General features: G+C 47.6%; 1 protein-coding gene across 1 annotated transcript in view; it reads right to left on the bottom strand.

The window, feature by feature from the left end:
- HARS1 (histidyl-tRNA synthetase 1) overlaps window positions 1–19392 on the bottom strand; it is a 31516-nt gene extending 12124 nt beyond the window's left edge. Inside the window, exons 1-8 of the mRNA XM_054985232.1 lie at window positions 19226–19392; window positions 17703–17792; window positions 9232–9351; window positions 8361–8456; window positions 6975–7100; window positions 5250–5357; window positions 3607–3705; window positions 169–262 (exon numbers count right to left, since the gene is read on the bottom strand). Of these exons, the coding sequence (XP_054841207.1) occupies window positions 169–262; window positions 3607–3705; window positions 5250–5357; window positions 6975–7100; window positions 8361–8456; window positions 9232–9351; window positions 17703–17792; window positions 19226–19297 (805 nt within the window). The 5' untranslated portion in view covers window positions 19298–19392. The remainder of the gene's footprint in view (window positions 1–168; window positions 263–3606; window positions 3706–5249; window positions 5358–6974; window positions 7101–8360; window positions 8457–9231; window positions 9352–17702; window positions 17793–19225) is intronic.
- Between the last annotated feature and the right edge of the window lie 482 nt (window positions 19393–19874).

The raw sequence follows: 19874 nt of genomic DNA, 5'->3' as shown, positions 1-19874 counted from the left end.
CACATGGACTGTGTGCACACTGTAATTTGTGAACAGGTTCTCACATTGCAGTATTGCTCCCTCATTCCACTTCCAGACCGTGTCACTTTGACTGAGATGCCCACAGCAAGCAACATACACAAGCGTGCCCAGAACAGTGACGACAGACTCGCTTGCTTCCAAACTCACCATGGAGCTGGACGTATTCACCAATTCGATCTGCAACCTCTGGCGAGAGCCCCTTTTCCCCGACCATCTCACTTTTCACGTCCTCCCAAGTAATCTGTGAACAAGAGGAGAGTCATACAGGTGCCATTCTTATCCGGCTTGACTGTTTACTGTGGAGACATTTTCCTTCCCCCTCTACGCAAACTCCAAGGAGTCCGCCATACTTTTAAAACTACTCAGTTTCTGGAACCTGCTGCATGATTCTGGAAGCATGAAACGCAGCGCGAAAGAAGATTTTGCAGTCACGCTTGTTTCAAAAATGTTTAGCACAAGCAGAAATATACATATCGACTTTTCTTGGGACTCAGTAGAAGCCAGAATAAATTCAGCCGTGCATTTATTTTAAAATGGGGGTGGGAAAGGAGCTAGATTACCATGGTTCAAAAGAATCAAGCCAGGGGTGGGGGGGCGTCTTTCAATGCATGACCTGAGCCTGTTCTTCCCTTTATGCCCCCCGTGGCAGCCGAATGGAATCTGTCCAGATGCTTAGAGAAGCAGAGAGAAAGGTCAATGCACTTCTGTGCTAAGAACAATCCCTCCAGGAAGGGCTTCTGCATGTGATCCTTTCCCCTCAATCCCAATCCTGGGAATTGTCAGTGGATACTGAAATACCCAGTTTCTGCTTAAAAATACACACCAGGGACACAAGATCCATGTGAGGAGCATCCGCATACCAAAGCAGCCAGTAGCGACAAGACAAGTGTACGCCTGCGTGACAGCGCACCACTGCAGAAGCTATTGGCTGTGGCTGTTACCCTTCTACACATGTGCAAACATCTTGCATGCCACTGTGGTGGGGGTGAGTTTCCCTGAAAAGTCCCCCCTGGGAGGGCTGAGTCAGAGCCGGCTGCTCTCAGTGGAGGACACACAGATTGACGAGAGACAAGACAGGCCTGGGTCAGGACAGCTGCTGCACAGACCGACAGCCTTCCTGCATTTTGATCCTTCTGGGTTTCCAAGAAGCAAGTGAACTGGGAGAGTCAGCGCCAGCCTCCCTGACCCTAAAGCTCACTCCTCCCATCAGCTGGGGCCTCACAGCCCCTTCCCATATTCCCCCAACAGCATGCAACAGGCTTGTTCCCATGTAGACTGGGAGAGAAGAGAGGATTCTACTCTAGCCTACTGGAGTTTCCACTACAGGCTTTCCTCTACTAACCCCACTTTTAGTATGCTAACGATAGGTGTGCTCACACATTCACAGTTTGAGCCTGTGGAGGCAAGCAAGAGCGGTGTCTTTACTTCTGGCCATGAAAACAGCCTCTAGGCCAGATCTAGCACCTCCACGCTCTTGGTGCTTCCTCCCAGGTGGACATAACAAGATGTACTTATCCTTAAGATTCTTGCAACTCCACAGAGGTCTCTCACTACAGAAGGTAAAAGGCCTCTTAATTTGCGTGGCCCCATCCTTCCTCTTGAGGCCCACTCCAGACTTGGGGCCAGGAGCTCCGTGAACGGGGCGCTCCTTCAGGAGCAGGTATGCAGCCCTCCAACTTTGACTGGCACCCTAAAGGGAGGGGGCGGGGGGTTCTTTATGTTGCTTTCCCCAAAGAGAAACCTCTCCACCAGAGCTGCTATTTGCTGCCCTTTCCCAGCCCAATTTTCCTTGCAAGTCCATGCTACGAAAAGGAGGCCACATCTGGCAGGACCAAATATCGCCCACAAGAAAGAACAGAAAGCTGCTACAGGAATGCCCCCCTCACTGAATGAACAGTGCAGTTTCAGATAGATGACGTAGGGGGTGCGCTTTAAATATCTGGTCACCAAAGGGAAAAAAGCAATCTTGGTTCTCGCCTCAGCACAACATGAGTTCATGAACAGTCCCAGACAGTTTGCTGGAATATAGTTTTCTTTTAATACACAATGTACTTCTTTAAATATATAATTCCTATAAATAATACATTGCAAGGGATCTCACGGCCCTGGAAGAATGCATAGTGGGGGACGTTAAATCACAGTTCTGCAGCTCCTCAAAGCCTTCACAGACTTATTGTAGCATAAACAAATGCTGAATTAAGTTTATTTATGTCCATCGGATAGGCATGGTTACAGCTGCCGTGAATAATCATTCTTATCTTGCACTCCTGAGTTTTGCAACGACGGGTTTCATGGTGCTTCAGCCCCACTGCTCACTGTTTTTCCGCTCCATATCCAGGGTGGGTGTAGCTGCATTTGCTGGCTAAGGAGGCACTTCATGCCTTGGGTGAAGCAAGCCTGGCCAGGAAGCTTAAGTAACTATCGAGCTGTCAGTCTTTGAGGAGGCAGGAGACTCCTTGCAGGTTTTTCAACAACATTTTTGCTCCACTGGAATTAATTACTTCACCGATGCCCAAGTACCACCAACAACATAGACTGGGGACAACAATTATCTGTGTATTATCTTGAATATTTTATAGTGAAGGGTAAGCCTTAGACAGTTCTTTGGTTTGTTTTCTAACTCTGTAATCCTAGCTCTGTCGCATTCTTATTGGATATTTTGTGCTGTCTGATTGAATTTATTTCTACATTTTGTAATCCACCTTGAGCCCCAGTGAGAAAGGCAGGCTATAAGCAAATAAAGATAAAAATAAATAAATGAACTATGTAACCCTGTGGACGTAGAGCCAAGCTACAAGTGATGCCTGACACAAGTTGGACACTTGTCAGCTTCCCTCAAGTTCTGATGGGAAATGTAGGCATCCTGGTCTTACAGCTTGGCTCTCCATTTAATTGAAGTTTACAGAACACTCCCCCCCCCACACACACACAGCGGAGGGGAAGGGGGGCACCTGGCAAGAGCCTGATGCCTGCACTACCCCCCCCGACCGCATGTTCTCTCTCCCATAAACTGCCACTCTGTAAACTTCAATTAAATGGAAAGCCAGTCTGCAAGACCAGGATGCCTACATTTCCCATCAAAACTTGAGGGAAGCTGACAAGTGTCCAACCTGTGTCAGGTGTCACTTGTAGCTTGGCTCAAAATTATTCATGACTCTCTGGGCTTCTGCTTTAGTTGTCATATAACTTTTTTTAAAAAAAGGAATGCAGAGACTGCGAGGGACCTCTAAAAAGTGGTCCACCCCATCATCTCAGAGGATGGTAACAACAGAGATGAGCCTTCTAGAACTGCCCAGACTGGCAATTTGGAAAGGAGATGGGAGCAACTACCATGGCAACGCTGCTACCTGCTCAAGAAGGTTCCCCCTGCTCTTCTGTCAACGCTTTTAACCTCACTGCTCCTAACTCCCCACCCCCTTCTACATCCGCATGTGGAACTTTATCTCTTGCATCTGATGGGAACCCAACGAGAGCGTCCCCACAACACTTCTTGGGAGAGAAGACAGGGGGCCCACTGCCATGGTTTCCAGCCCCTTTTGTCTGTGACAAGCACCTCCTCTCGCTCCAAAAGCATCAACACCTTACCTTGTCCAGCTTGTCCACGGTGGAGCAAATGGTCCGAAACTTGCTGTCCGGAACCCCACAAACGGCAAACAACCCGTCAAGGATGCGGCGGTCATTGACCTGTCAGGGTATTAAGCGCTTCTCAGTGGCAATCCACAGTTGTGGGAGCAATGGGGAAAGAATGACTCTTTACTTTGTTTTTCTTCCAGTGTCACTATTCTGCCCCAAAGGCAGCAAGTACATTTTCACAGGGCTTTTTTCCTGGGAAAAGAGGTGGTGGAACTCAGTGGGTTGCCCTAGGAGAAAATGGTCACATGGCTGGTGGCCCCGCCCCCTGATCTCCAGACAGAGGGGAGTTGAGATTGCCCTCTGTGCCGCTTGGCGGCGCGTAGGGCAATCTCAACTCCCCTCTGTCTGGAGATCAGGGGGCGGGGCCACCAGCCATGTGACCATTTTCAAGAGGTTCCGGAACTCCGTTCCCCCGCGTTCGAGCTGAAAAAAAGCCCTGCATTTTCACGTTTGGAAGGGTTAAGTAGGACCTTGAAGCAGCAGAACAACTGGTGGACCCCTTCACCAAACAGTGAAGCCACAGGCGGAGCAGCTCGGCTTGCAAGAGGGGATGGAGCATAAGGTTTCCTCCCTGCTTTCCCCATCCTACAGGAGGAAGGACACTCTGAAAGCTCAGGGAGGTTGAAGCCACATCCTGGGACCATCCTCCTGCTTCACGCTAACCTCTTCTCTAGGAAGTGTGAGAAAGGGACACAAATGCTGCCAGCCGCTAACCGGGAAAGTAAATGGAAGCAGCATGAAGGGGGAAGCCTGCCTAAAGTATGCGCATAAAGTGCAGACAAGCACAGCAGAAGGTGAAGCAACGCATCTACAAATATTTGCCTTGCATATTTGCAGGGAGGGATGGGGGGCAGGGATGTAAAAAAGCACTTGGTGCACCATCGGAACAGACATCTGAAGCTGGGCAAAGGCGCCACCAAAGGGGCAAAGGCTGTGCAGCAAGAGAACCTGTCAAGTTCCTCCAAGATCATTCTGCACCCCCCTCATTTGACAGAGATGCCTCTTTCCTTCTACAGCTTGAAGACTCACATTGCAAGGCAACTGCAACAACCTAATGTTGGCATGTGGGCTACAAAATGTTTCAAAAAAGAACCAGGACCCCATCGTTTGTAGTCCCGGGCCCTGCAGAAGGTAAAAAGAAGGCAAAAATAATCTGTCTGGTAAGGAAGAACTCCTACCATGACAAGAACTGAGAGTGCCCCAAACTACAAGGAAGGAAAAGGTGGCAAAGGTAGTAAAGAAAATACCGAAGCTTCTTAAGGTTGCTGGTACATGACAGATGATATCAGCTGCTAAAGGGGGTGTGGATCAGTGGAAGAGCCTTTGCGTGGCACGCAAAAGGTCCCAGGTTCAATCCCCAGCACCTCCAGTTACAAGGACCAGGCAGTAGGTGATGTGAAAGACCTCTGCCTGAGACACTGAAGAGCTGCTGCCACTCTGAGCAGACAGGACTGACTCTGATGGACAGATGGTCTGATTTAGGATAAAGCAGCCTCACATGTGCTGCCCTTTGCTCCAGAGCCAGGATTTTTGCAAAGGGGGACAAAAAAGCAGCTTCTGGATATAACTGCATGAAGCCCCGGCCTTATTCTCACCTTGATGAGAAAATCTCCCAGTTGCAGGGCGCTCAGGATCTCGTGCACAATCTTCAGGCATTCCGCGTCAGGAATCATGGGATCGTACTGGCCAGCAATGTCAAAATCCTGGGGGCACGAAGCACAGCAGTTGAAACACACACACACTACAGAGTTCTCAGTGAAAGCAGGAACAGTAGTTGACACAGAACTCCATGCAGCTGAGCTACCGTTAAAAAGACATTTGATAACCGTTGCCGTTTCAGAGGGACAAGCAAGCCACGCATGCTTCATGTAGCCCGTATGTACACACTGCAACAGGAGCAGGTCCCAGGTGCAAAAGTCTCCAGAATTCCATTTCTCTGTCCTGCAGGACCTGAACCACCCCCTGCCCTGCACTCAAACCAGTCACAGACAATTCCCTATCATATTCATATCTCCCAACAAATTTCACTGACCTCAATTATCTATGAAACTCCAGACAGATAGCAGAGTAAGTCATACAAACAGTGTTTCTTCTCAACTGTAATGTATGCCGTTCACAATTCTGAGCATTACCATTTATTCTGAGCACTTTTGTCAGATACACAAGGGCTCCAATTTAGATTTCACTAGTTGGGAGTGGGGAGGGAGAGAAGGAAATGGAGGGGTAAGATTTGTTCTTCAAACCGGGTTTGATTCCCCGCTCCTCCGCTTGCAGCCAGCTGGGTGACCTTGGGTCAGTCACAGCTTCTAGGAGCTCTCTCAGCCTCACCCCCCTCACAGGCTGATTTTTGTGGGGATAATAACAATATACTTTGTAAACCACTCTGAGTGGGCGTTAAGTTGTCCTGAAGGATGGTATATAAATCGAATGTTGTTGTTGTTATTATTATTATTATGTTGTTGTTGTTGTTAATATAATCAAGTAGCAAAAAAGTGTGTATTTGAGAAGACTTCCTTATTTATTTAATGCATTTTTAAACCGCCTCGTCATCAAAACATCCACAGAGGCTTCCAATTTAAAAAGACAAAACAGTAAAGAGAAGACATTTTCTCCAGCAGTTAGCTGTCTTCTCAGGTATGACTCCCCTGGCCTGGAATGAATCCCTTCCCCAGAGGGCACACCACTCTCGAAGTAGTCCTGGGGCAGGGCAGAGGAGGGGATTTCATGCCCTTGGGGGACCCCCTTCAAGAGCTGAGCGTATGAGGTGCCCAGCCCGGCCCCCTCCTCTTGCCTGAAAGCCCTCCCACCCCCCCCCTTGCAGTACTTTTTAACAAGTACAGAAATATTTGCCCCTTCCCTTCTTTTCAAGCAGAGGGATTTGTGTTTTGGCCATGGATGATTTCTTAACCAGGCTCAGATAATTGACAGCAGCCACTTAGCATGCCAAGCCACCAATATAAGAGCCCCATCTTCCATTCCAGGCAGAGTTCATGCTCCACCCACAATCTGGCCAGGACTGTGGCAGCTGCTGAAAGCTCGCAAGTGCTGCCCCGGGGTGTGTGCGTGCGTGCAGGGGTGTCTTTGCCCTTGGTTTGCATTTTATTGGCAAGAAATCCAAAGGCTAGGAAGGTGGGAAAGAGTACGAAGCAGCACTCTGGTGGCTCTCAATGGCAAAAGCGATCTAGGCAGAGGGAGTGCCGTGGAGACATATGGAGGGAGGCGGGAGCACCAGCTGACATGCTGAAGCAGGGAAGCGGAGCATGAGCAGTACAGAGGGACGGCAACACACGGCCCCAGGGATGGCCCCTGCAGGTACTCACACACTGATAGAACTCTCGGTAGCGGCCTCTTGTCATGGCTGGGTTGTCTCGCCTGTAGACCTTGGCAATATGATAGCGCTTAATATTGCTGATCTTATTCATAGCCAAATAACGGGCAAACGGTACCTGGGAAGAGAAGGCTAAGGAGAACATCTCAGCTGCAGAGGGCACATTTTTATCCTTCCCAGGGCAGCCAGCGTGCACAAAGAGAGAAGGGGGTGCCTTTGTATTCTGCCTGTAGCCCCCCCAGTGGTGTCAAATAGGCATCATCACAATGCAGTCACTTCCATCATAATCACAACCACTAAACGGGAAACCCACCTGCTACTTCAGGATGGTTCATATGCTTTGCAGCCCTGGTTTTGCCCTAATTGGGCAGAAGAGAAGGTACTTCTGGCTGCTTGTCACCCGCCCAAGATTCAGGGGTGAAAAGACTCCCTCGCAATCTGACTGAGAACTGGCACAGTCCTGAAAGTTGGGGTGCATGTCTCAAAATCTGGGTGTTTATGATCCTCAAAATACAACAGCAGAGTCCAGCAGCTGCCTCTGTATTCCTTACCAAACTTGCAAAATGAGGAGAATTAAGCAAAAGGCAGAGAGAGAACTATTTCTGTGAAATAAATAAAAAACAGGAGGGGCTCTTTCTTGGAAGTCGTGGCACTTTTACCTCCTGAACAGGCTGCAGACCCCCTCCAAGGCCATCCGGTCTCCCTCCTGGGTTCGCCCATCTATAATGGTTGCATTCTCCCCTTGCTCTCCTTTCTAAAATTGCAGGCTTGGGTTTTATTTTTCTCCCCCTTGTAATAAATGCTGAATTTGAATAATTCAGCCCGCAGAACTGGATAAAGGCGATCAACATTGTCGAGATGGGGGGGGGGGCAGTCAAGGATGAAGATTCTCCCAAAAGATATTAAGAGGCAAAATGAACAGGTGGTGTAAGTGCATGAGAGCAGGAGTACAAACTCCCTTGTTTTCTTCTTCCAACAGCCCCCCACCCACGGAGAAGGAGCAGGACAACAGCCAAAAGGAACACTCCAAAAGCAACTTCAGTAAAACACAGAACTGTGCAACAGAAACACAACCACTACAGGGCCCACAAGGGATCACCAATGTGTTGTTCACAACTTAGCATTAAGTATTAGATTGGGTGGGCTTTGGGGAACAGACTAGATGCTCTCAGGTATCCGCACTGCTTCAAGGGTCTACCTATCTCGAGCCTCTTTCTCTATTTGCCTCAAAACAACAGATGCAGGAAAGAGCACAGAAGCTGGAGTGTAGCAATGCCAAGAGCAGTCGGGGGGCATCTACTGAATCTGGCCAACTTATGCCTGTGACGGGATCCGAGGATTTTGTGCAGAGGTCTGTGCAGGCGAGGAAGAAGGATACAGTCAAGTCATAGCGAAGGGACAGCAGCTCTCCCCCCTGATCCTTCAGGTCATAGATGAGCTTGGAGTCCTCCCCATACTTCCCAGTCAACGTTTCCTAAATGGGAGAATGGCGTGTGGGGGAGAAAGAGAGGAAAAAACATAGATCATGTCATGTCACAGGCTTCCATAGGGCTGGACAATGAATCTTAGCAAGAAAATTTGGCCCTCCAAAACCCTAAATTCCCCAGGGACCCACATAACTTGGGGGGAAAGGCCTGTTCTGAGACCCTTCAATCCACTGCGTCCCATCTTTGCAAGCACGGGGTAGGCCCTCCTTTCCTGAACCCTGACTCTCTGGAATTAACCTCCACCTTCTTTTTTTGAAGAAGACAAAAACTTTTTAAAAATTATGCTTTTAGTATTGTCCATTTTCCAGATTTATATACGTTTGAGCAACTTTGGATTTCCTACTTGGAGTAAAGGGCAGGAGGAGGTTTCAGTACACATGTAAGGTAAATGACAGCATACGTTCGACAGAAAGCTACTGTGGCAGGGACTGCCTCCCCGCCTAATGCAATCCCATCCCCTCTCCCCTTCAGCTGAGAGCGAGTTACATATGAGCAGGCACTGGTAATGACGCTGCCACCAACCCCAACCTGTCACCTGCACCAGTCTTGCCCTACTTTATTTTTGTCTTTCCCACCTTCCTCCCCAGTTGGGGACCTTACATCATCTGCCGTTTTATCCTTACAACCACTCCGCTAGGAAGCAGACTAGGCTGAGAAAAAGACTGCCTGAGGATGTTTCCCTAGCCATGTAGGGATTTGAACGTGTCTCTCCCAGATTCTAGTCTGACACGCTAACCATTACGCAACACTGTCCCATCTCACCTTGAGTTCAAATACTGGGGTGTCTATTGTCTCAGCTCCATGGCGCTTGAAACAACTGACAATGATGTTGAAGACTTTCTCGCGGATGGCCATCTGCTTGGGGTTGTAGTCCCTTGCACCCTAAGAGCCCCAAATGGAAGAAATGGGGTTAGAAAGAACCCTGAAAGATTTCCATCCCACTAAACACATTCTGCACAATGTATTGTCGAAGGCTTTCATGGCCGGAGAACGATGGTTGTTGTGGGTTTTCCGGGCTGTATTGCCGTGGTCCTGGCATTGTAGTTCCTGACGTTTCGCCAGCAGCTGTGGCTGGCATCTTCAGAGGTGTAGCACCAAAAGACAGAGATCTCTCAGTGTCACAGTGTGGAAAAGGTGTTGGCAGGTCATTTATGTCTACTCAGGAGGGGTGGGGTTGAGCTGAGTCATCCTGTAAGAGTTTCCCAGGGTGTGGAATGCTAATGGTGGGAGGCTTCACTGTATCCTGAGGAGGTTCTTTTGCATATGGATTGGTGCTTGATGTGCTAATCTTCTCTGCAGGGCTATTGTCGGGTGTAGAGTGTTTTGTTAGCCTGGTGTTTTTCATTCTGCACAGTCAGAAAAAGGAGATGGAAAAGGTGACTATTCTGGAATGTCTCCAGCATTCAATAACGGGATACAATTTTCAAGTGTCTCTTTCAAAGCATTGGGGTTTAAATTTAGGGAGGAAAGGCTGCAAGCAGAGGCACAAGTGACAGTGATTTACAGAGTTATGGATGGTGTAGACAGAGAAAGAAAAGTGTTCCTGCCCCCTGAGTCTGGAGCTTCAGGCCACCCAGTTAAGTCTTTTGGCAGAAGATTCAGAATAAACAGGAATATTGCTTCCCACAAGGCATGAAATTCACTGCCCAAAGATCTGATGATGGTCATTTACTTAGGTGGCTTCAAAAGGAAATCAGGCGAGTTCTTGGAGGACGGGCCTATCAATGGCTTTCAGTCACCTTCGCTAACCTTCGACCCTGCCATATTCAAAAGTAGCACAGTTCTCAAGATCTGGTCCTGGGGAATCAGCCGTCGCGCAGGGCTGGAGCCTTCATGTGCCGCTTAGAGGCAGCCTGAAAGCATCTGCTGGTTGGAGACTGTTGGCCAGAGACCCTCGGCCTGAGGTAGCACAGCTGCCCTTAACAGGTGCTCTCTGGAGCAGCACCAGAGCGATTACAAGACCAGAGGATGAAAAGCTGGAGGCTGCTGCAAAGTGACCCAAACAGCATTCCTAAGCCAGTCTACTCAGAATCCTACTAAATGGGGCTTTCTTCTAAGAAGGTTGTTTTAGAATTGCGCCATTCGCTTTTCCACAGAGGAAGAAAGAAACAAATCCATAGGCCTGCACTACAAAGATACACAGCAGGAAAATAAGAAATGAAGGTGACGATCCCATGCACACTTGCCTGTCGACATCTACGGGGCTTACTTAGGAATAAAGTTGGGCGGCATGAATCCAATAGTTGCAAACAAGCTGCTCTTATCCAGATGAATTGTGGTTACCAAAGTCTTGGATTTAAGTAAGTAGATGCTATATAGGCTCTAGAAGACTCCATTCTATAAATTTTGCACCCATAGAGCAATTATACTGTCACCTTACTGGAGACTTGACTAATGGAAAGTAGACAAGAAAGTACTTATACAGCAAAATAAAGCAAATGTTTTGCTGCCCTCTGACCTGGAGCAATTGTTTCTTGGAGCAGAGCGCTCCCCATCCAGGTTCACCTTGGATTCGGGAGATTTTGACACTGCTTGCCTCCAGGAAAATGGGAGGGCCCAGAAAGGGGATTAGGTTACGTTCCAACAAGCTTGGATGAAACAGACTGCTTATAAATCATTCCAATGAGATAGCAGTGTTAGTCTGCTGCAGTAAAAATAAACAGGAGTCTGTGGTATCAGTTCATCCTCACTCACCCTGAACAAATTTATTACTTTTGAAATTGGATCTTGCTTTATCAGTATCTCAAGGCAGGCTTTGACAAATTTTCTTTAGCCTTAGGGGCCAGCTCAAAAAATTAAGAGCCAGACTTATTTTTCAGTCTTCAGGGGGTTGTATTTTAATGATTGCATCTTCTAATCATTGCCACCACAAAACAAAATCCTACCTTCTTTAATTTCTTGTGATTTTATCAACCTTCAAAAGTAAAACACACATGTATCCCTGGTGGTCATCACCACAACAAAAACCTAACATCCAACCCTAACTTCTCCCCCATTTCTTATACTTCCGTGTCTGCTTTAAAAAAAACATTAAACTGAATGTTGGAGGCAGTATAGAAAGCAACTGGTTAAGAAATTAATTCATCTGTCACCGGCGAACGGTGTAAAGTTAACATATAAATAAGCAAGGACAAAAACTTCATACACTTTATTTTTATGTCATACAATAAAATATTCTGATGCAAAACAAAAAAATAAACTTTGGGTTGGAGCCAACCAGCTTTTTTGCTCAGCCAGTTCCTCTCATTTATTTATTTACTCACTTTATTTCTAGCCTGCCTCTTGTGTTCAGACTCCAGGTATATTACACAGTGTAAGTCGATGTAATCAATAGGATGAGACATCCAACCAACAATGCAGTCAATTGGATCCCCAAAATTAAAGGCCACGACCCCCAAAGCATCAGACATGATATGCCAACTATGCAACAAAGAACAGAATGACTAAAAGTGCAAAGCAATGCGGTACGATCAACATAACATGTACCATAAACAATGGAATAACTACAGTTCTCTCTTCACTTTAAAAAGCAACCTGTTCCATTACACTTCAGCCCTATTCCCTTTATAAAAATAGCCGCCTGAACAATTGTTTTACAGTTTGCAGGATGACAGAAGTGTAGGGTTCTCCTTGACCTCCTCAAGCAGGTCATTCTGTTAAGTAGGAGCCACAACAGAGAACACACCTGCGGCAGCTTGAGAAGGCTTGGCTTAGATTAGCAAAGTTGTCATGGTCAAATATAGTGAGAGAGACAGTCGTTTGGATATGTAGGTTCAATGACATGAAGGGCTTTGTAGGTGATATTCAGTACCTTCAATTAAACCCAGTAACTGATTGGTTGCCAATGGCGTTATCATGTCTGAGCCCCGTCCGTGCCAATTATGATTCTGTTCTGCTGAACACAGTGTATCTTGCTATAGCTCAATATCACTTTGCTAGCGTCATAACTATTCTTTTCTCAGGCTTTCACAGGTGTTTATCTGATGGACTGTAACAGCTTCCAGTGTTTATGACCTTGCGCTCATTCCCAGACACTGCTGTGTCTTGCTTCCCTAGTAACTCAACGTGTTATCACAAATATCTGAAACGTTCTCACACCAAGAGAGCGCCAAAGCCAGTTGGGGGGGGGGGGAGTAAACTAAAATGTTAAAAGAGGTTTCTCTCACATGATGTCATTCCTGTGAACTTCTGCTCATGCTGCTTAGACATCTCCCTTGCTTCTAAGCAGTCCTATGGACCTCTATATGGAAATGATCTGATTTCTGAATAAAAGCCATTTGACCAAGTACTTGTGTCTTGCTGCAAACGGTCCAGGGATCCGTCTGCTGTCTGCTGTCATCCATAGCCTGACAGGTATGCATGTCAAATACATTCTCTGCTTGGCTTCACATAGTAATCAAGCTGTGGCTCTCTCTACCAATTGGAGTTTCCACACTGACTTCAAGGGCAGATCCATGTAAAGTGCATTACAATAGTCTAGTTCCGAGGTCCCCATGGCATGGATCCACATTTCCAGGTGGGCCAAGCCAAGGTAAAGAGACATTTCTAGGCTACACGAAGATGGATGGAAGTGTTTTTTTGCAGCTGCATTAATTTGCTTCTCCTGGCTCTTTCCAGAGTCGGCAAGGGTCAGCTGGACCCCGTCAGATGTAGGAGGTACGATGTCCTTCAGACCACAGCCATCCGAAACCTCCGACTTGCCAGGATTCAGTTTCAACTTGCTCCTGGCCATTTCAGCACAAAAAACAGGGAGTGACTGAAGACCTTTACTGCATCACCAGGTGATTTGGATACAGAAATGTAGAGCTGCAGGAGGTCATCAGCATATTGACGACAGCTTACTTCAACTCTGTGAAAGATTTCTCCTAAGGACCTCTACAGCCCCTGCTCCATATGGCTGTTGTCCATGTGGGTTCATGATGATTCCTAACATAGCATTTTGGGTGGTCATAGGTAAATCCTTCCTCCCTTTCCCACTGGTAGAAAAACCCTTTGCACTTCCACTGAGAACCGCTGAGAGAAGCAGTAATTAAAATCGTTGCTGAAAATACTAAGTATCATAATGACATTTCTAGGCACCATGGTGACCTGGGATTTGCCAAGTCCTGTCCCAAGAGAAGTTGGGACTTCTGATCTCTGTCCTAATTCACTTTGTATAACAATCACATTTGTTCCAGGGTTGATGAACTCAAGGCTAGACTACTGTAACATACTCTACACAGGTCTGCCCTTGAAGTCAACTTGGAAACTCCAGTTGGTACAAATGCCTCAGTTCATTTATTAACAGGAGCCAAACAGTGTACATGCATCCTGCAGCTATTCCACTACCGACCAATCAGTTACTGAGTTCAGTTCAAGATATTGTTCATCGCCTACTAAGCCGTGCACGGCCATATATACACATATCTGCAGGATTGCCTCTCCTGCTACACTTCACTGAGACAGCTGTGCTCATCTCAGTAGTGCCTTCTGAGGGGGCAGCCCTACAAATGGGTAAGACTGGTATCTCTCCGTGGTGGCCCCCACCTTGTGGAATGGAGACCAGGAAGGCTCCCACATTTCTATCATTCTTCAGATTATGCAAAATAGGATTGTTTAGGAGGGCATTCTTAGAAAAGGAACAGAGATGTGGTAGGATTGTAGCGTATTCCAATGTTTATTGTACGTTTTACCCTGTTCTTACTGCATTGTCTTCTTTTTTGTAATTCCATTTTCTGCTATGCTTATGATACATAATATTTGATACTTTTTTTGCGCATTATTTTTCTAACTTTGTAACCCTAGTCCTATTGCATTGTTTACTGGCTGTTTTATGCTGTCTGGTTACATTGTTCAAGGAATCCACTTTGAATCTCAGTGAATAACATGAATAAATAAAATTTGCTGGGGATTCACATCCACACCCCTGAACTGGCTGGCCCAGGCTAGCTCCATCTTGTCTGATCTCAGAAGTAAAGTAGGGTTGGCCTTGGTTAGTCACTGGGTGGGAGACAACCAAGGAAGCCCCACAGCTACACAAAGGAAGGTAACGATAAACCAGCTTAGTTTATTGCTTGCTGTGAAAACCCTACAGGGCTGCCATAAGTCGGCTGTGAATTGATGGGACTTCACTCACTCTCACACACACACACACACACACACACACAACAGGTCTCTCTCTCTCTCTGTTACAAAGGTAGCAGTGGCGGGGAGTTGTAACTTTGATTACAAAAGTGTCTGCAAAATGACTATATGCTCCATGGCATGAACAAAATCCTTAGACAACAATGGCTTGCCAAACATCACCCAATCTCTAATCTGCCCTTTCTCCTCGCAGTGGTTGAGAGAACAGTAGCTGACCAACTCCAGGCCTTCTTGGATAACTTATATGTTCTGGATCTTTTCCAGTTTGGTTTTAGGTCAGGCTATGGGAAGGAGACAGCTCTCATGTTTTTAGTAAATGACCTCTGCCTGAATATAGACAAAAGCCATGGTTCTTTGTTGCTCCTCCTGGATCTATCTACAGCCTTTGACATAGCAGACCATGTCATCCTGTTGAGGCATTTGGAGGCAGAAGCAGATATAAGGGGAACGTGCCCTGGATGGGTTTAAATTATTCCCTAATGGAACAGACTCAAAGGATGGGAATTATCTGGCAGGGTTCCACAAGGCTCAATCTAATCCTCCATGTTATCCAACCGCTACGTAAAGCCTTTAGGAGAAATCATCCATAGCTCTGGAAAAGGATGTTATCAGTATGCAGATGATACCCAGCTCTATATCTCACTACCCACATCTCCTGGTGATGCAGTAGAGGTCTTGAGTTAATACTTGACAGCTGTGGTTAAATGACTAAAAGGAAACAAACTGAACCCAGACAAGATGTAAGTCATGCTGGCTGAGAAGAAAGAAATCTTGAAGGACATTGTGCTTCCCACTTTTGATGGGGTTCGGTTGACCCCGGTTGACTCAGTTAAGAGCCTAAGGGTGATACTGGACTCATCACTGCTGCAAAAGAAGCAAGTCAATGCTGCCTCTAAAAAGGCCTTGTCTCAACCGAGACTAGCCTGGAAGATGGCCCAGCCAATTTGACACAGCCAATTTGGCCCGCTGGATTCAGGGCACAGTAACATCAAGACTAGACTACTGTAATGCACTCTGCATAGGGCTTCCCTCAAAGTCAACTTGGAGCTTCCAGTTGGTGCAGAAAACCACAACTCATTTGGTATCAGGAGCTAGGGGAGCCTGCATATTACTACTCTTCTACCAGGCTCAATTCAAGGTTTTGACTATCACATGCAAAGCCCTTCATGGCCTTGGCCCCTCATATCTGCAAGACCATCTCTCCCCATATGCTCCACCATGGCAGCTTCGCTCATCTGAACAGGACCTTCTGCAAACTACCAATATACAGTTGGGCAAAATCTACAGCTCCCGATACATGTACTTTCTCTGTGGCAGCCCCAACCCTGCCTGAGAAGGACTGGAAAACTCAGACTTGCCTGGCTTTCTGCAAACTATGTAAAACTGAATTATTCAGGAGGGCTTTTTGACTCAAATAATAGGACTGTGCTGTAAGAAATGACTCGGTGAGATGCCTTTGCTAAAGGCACAGGGGCTGTAAACTATTCTACTGGGTATTGTCTGTTGATGTAGATATACTCCTAGTGGGTAGTTTCCATGTCGTTCAAGATGTCATGTTTACTTACTTATGCTTTGTTTTACCAATGCCTGATCTCTGTGTTTGGATTGTTTTCAAATTTCTGCAACGTGTACCCTATTGTATTTGCTTGCTGAATGTCCTAGCTGTTGTTCATACTACCATGCACTGTGCAATCTGCTTTGGGTCTCAGTGAGAAACGTAGTAGACTATAAATAAATACAAAAGGAAGGAGTGGGAAATATGCAGCCCTGGGATGAGACCAGGGAGGGAGAAATGAAAAATGAGACAGGACAAAGACTGTAGGATTGCGCTTCTCCATTGGATGGTTAGAGTGAGCCGCACTTCCACGGAGCTCCTTGGTGCTTAGCTTTTGCAGCTGCTGTGGGAGTAACTGTCACAGCTGTTGCATTTATCATTTTCTTTTTGTGACTTTAGCAAATAATTGCTGCTGATTGAGGATGGCACATTGACTAGCATGTACCAGGCCAAGCCACACTACAGATACAGCAGGACTCTGGGGAAGCAGCCAGCCCGTTTTGCAAATGTGTCTTTTTGTGCAGACAAGTTTGGAGGCAGAATTGTCTGCTGGGCTGATCTGCACACAAAGCAGCCTTTAAAAGCACGTTACACATTCAGTGAAGGTGATTATAGCGCCCTTACTGGGCACGTTCTGACCCTTCAGTTTTGGGCATGCCCGATGAACAACAGCTTCAGGCTTAGGAGATGTGAGAAAAATCACTAGAAACTACCTTGCATTGAAGTACAGGTCGTGATGTCTCTCCCAAATAGAGGAGAATGTAGGACCACTCATGCCTAAGGAGGTGGGTTCATCTGAATGTCAGATCACACCAGAGAGTTGCCAACACTCTCAGTTGCAGGCAATAAGCTACCATCAGTGGGATAAAATGATAACCATTAGAAAGATTTGGAAGTTTGTAATTTTGTTAATTCAAGCCAAGACAACTGTCAGTGTGATCCTGCTGAGCAAAGATGTGGTGCCAAGAGGAAGGCGTCCGACTCTAATTACAGTATAAGCATGCCCTTTCAAAGCCCCTTTGCCTGATAATTAGAACAGCTTGAGCACTCTACAGTCAACAACATGAGTGTGTTCCATTACAGTTGTAGTGTGGAGCGTTAGATTGAGAGTGGACCAGTAGCACAGAGAAACTTATTACAGGAAATGATCATTTATCTGTCACTCGTTCTTTCCTACTACAAACAGAGTAGGTTGAAACTTGGTGCCTATAAAACCAGCTGCTCCAAACAATTCAGGCAAGGAGGAGGCAAAAGTCTTCTAGGTCTCCAACCCATTTCGTCAAGACAGAAATTTTTTGAAAATCCACTCAAGGCCTGCCTCTCCACTCCACCAAGTCCTGTTGTCTGAGAAGCATCAGGAAAGGTCCTTTCTGGACCAGTGAGAACATGCTAAGCCCCAGTAGGCCACAACTATGCTGCCCGAATGAAACTCCCAAGACTGGTTTAACAAAGGTGAGACTTTCTCTTGAACTCAAGATTTGATTCTCGCAGCAGCAATGCCTGAAGTCAACTATTGATATTCACCACTGCAGGCAAACAAATCGAAAGAGCTCACCTTGGGTGTCTTGAGGACAAACTTTTGCTTCCCTTCCTCAGGACAGATTGCTGCCTTCATCTCCAGGAGCTTTGCCACTTGCTCGGCAATCTAAAACAGAAGATATTTAACCAGTAGAGGTGATATCACATATGATCTTTAATTCAACACACCCACATGATGTCACAGCGGATAAAAAGCCCTTACTCAAATACAACAAACGGACAAAACTTCCCTGATCAACATATTCTACCCCAAGCCATTAAACTCAACGATCACTGCCATTCTGCTGTGAGATGATACACTTCTAGTCTACTCATTAACTGCTCACTTTGGTCTGCAGGTTAGAAGCAAGGTATGATTGTTTTAATAACTTAAGAGTCAAGAGCTTTTCTGCAGGTCAGACATGCTCATTTTTTGGCAAGGCCTACTTCATCACCTCCCTTACAACTGCAGTGTAAAAACTGTTGGGGTACAGGGTGATGCTTACATGTACATTGAGCTCTTACTAAGAAATTCATTACCCCTTCCTTGCAAGACAAGAAAGGAAAATTATTTCCACCTTTACTCAGAAAAGCAAATAGGAGAGGGAAATTAAGCTAAGTCTTCAGTGACCCAGGATGGCTACCTACGTATCGACTGAGCGACAGCACTCTTGCACAGTCTGCCCAGGGTTGGCGCTTGCTATCATAGAGACGGAGAAAGTCAGGAGAAAAAGACACAGCCCACACTTCCTGGGTTTATTTGGGATCCCAGTTTCACAGACGGCAGTGAAAGCAGTGGGCGTCTGCATGCAAATAAATGGAGTAGAGCCACATCCAAATTCAACTGAATGCTGAGGAGGGTGGGCTGAGCGCAATGGAGATGCTACGTTGACTTCTTGATGTACGCCTTTGTTACAACCTGGGATACATTCAGTATGGGTCATCTCTCTGTTTTCAACTGACTGGGCTATGGATGCCCTTGGTTAAGTAATCCCAGGCGGGTGGGCCACCTTAGTCGATTGAGCCTCATGGCACTCGAGTGAGGAAGGACATTTCTTAGTCCAGCGGAGGCTTTGGAGGACCGGGACCTGCTTTTCCAGGTGCCTGTCAAGCGGCAGGCCTCACACAAAGCAGACTTGTCCGTTTATGAAGAAGCAACGAAGAAGATTAGAGAGCAAGGCCACAACATCCCGGAATGCAAGAGACCCAGTGCCGCCGGGCCCTGCCGGTTCCTGTTCTTTCTTCGTAAATAAGCGTCGTAACTGTCCTGCGGGAACGACAGAGTCACTCGTGGCCTCCGCCCAAGCCGACTGCAGCGCTCAACGGCTGGGGCGGGAATGAGGCCTGGCCCGGCCCATTCACCAGGCACAGCCGCAGCGCAGGCCTCCGTCTCCCGCGGCAGCTTCCAGCCAGCCCCACCCCCACCCCCTTCAGCCCAAGGGGCATCGCAACGCGGGGCGGCCGCAACCGGGACTGGGAGCTCCGATGTGGACTGCCCTGCAGGGCTGTCGTGCGACCGCCCGAGGGGAGGGCAGGGGAGGGCAGCACAGGGCGCCTTACCTCTTCCGGGCCGGCCTTCTCCTGCTTCAGGCGCCGCACGACCTCCGCCTGCTGCCTCACCGCCTCCGCCATGGCCGCCACAGCCGCGCCGACCGGCAGCGGATCCGAAGCCGGGAGACAGGCGCCGCAGGTCCTCAGCGCGCAGGCGTACGTCACGCGACCTAAGCATGCGCACTGCCGCGTGGTGACGCCGCTGGAGGTGTCCCCATGTCCCGCTCTTGCCCGGCTGGCGGCCTCAGAGACGCGTTTGGCCGCTCCGCAGCTCTCGCGCAGCCGCAGACCTGCGCTTCTAGTGCGTGACTCCATGACGCAAAGCAGCCAACTCCGGGCTGGAGATGAGGGCGTGGAGAGAGATCGGCAGAGGCCGCCCTCCGAGTGGGGTTGCCAGCTCCGCGCGGTTTGGGGGATGGGGCCTGGAGAGAGCAGGGCTGGGGAAGGAGAGGGACCTCTCAACAGGGTTTAATGTCAGCGAGTCCACCCTTCAAAGCAGCCATTTTCTCCAGGGGGAAATCAGTTGTAATTCCGGGAGATCTCCAGGCACCACCTGGAAGCTGGCAACCAACCCTATCTGCGAGCAGCCGTTTTCTCCTGTGGAAGCGATCGATGTGTTAATTCTCGGAGGTCTCCAGCCCAAGAGCTGCCAACCTCC

Source organism: Eublepharis macularius, chromosome 7 (assembly GCF_028583425.1).
Source record: "Eublepharis macularius isolate TG4126 chromosome 7, MPM_Emac_v1.0, whole genome shotgun sequence".
Classification (NCBI taxonomy): Eukaryota; Metazoa; Chordata; class Lepidosauria; order Squamata; family Eublepharidae; genus Eublepharis; species Eublepharis macularius.
This window is presented reverse-complemented; position numbering and strand designations above follow the sequence as displayed.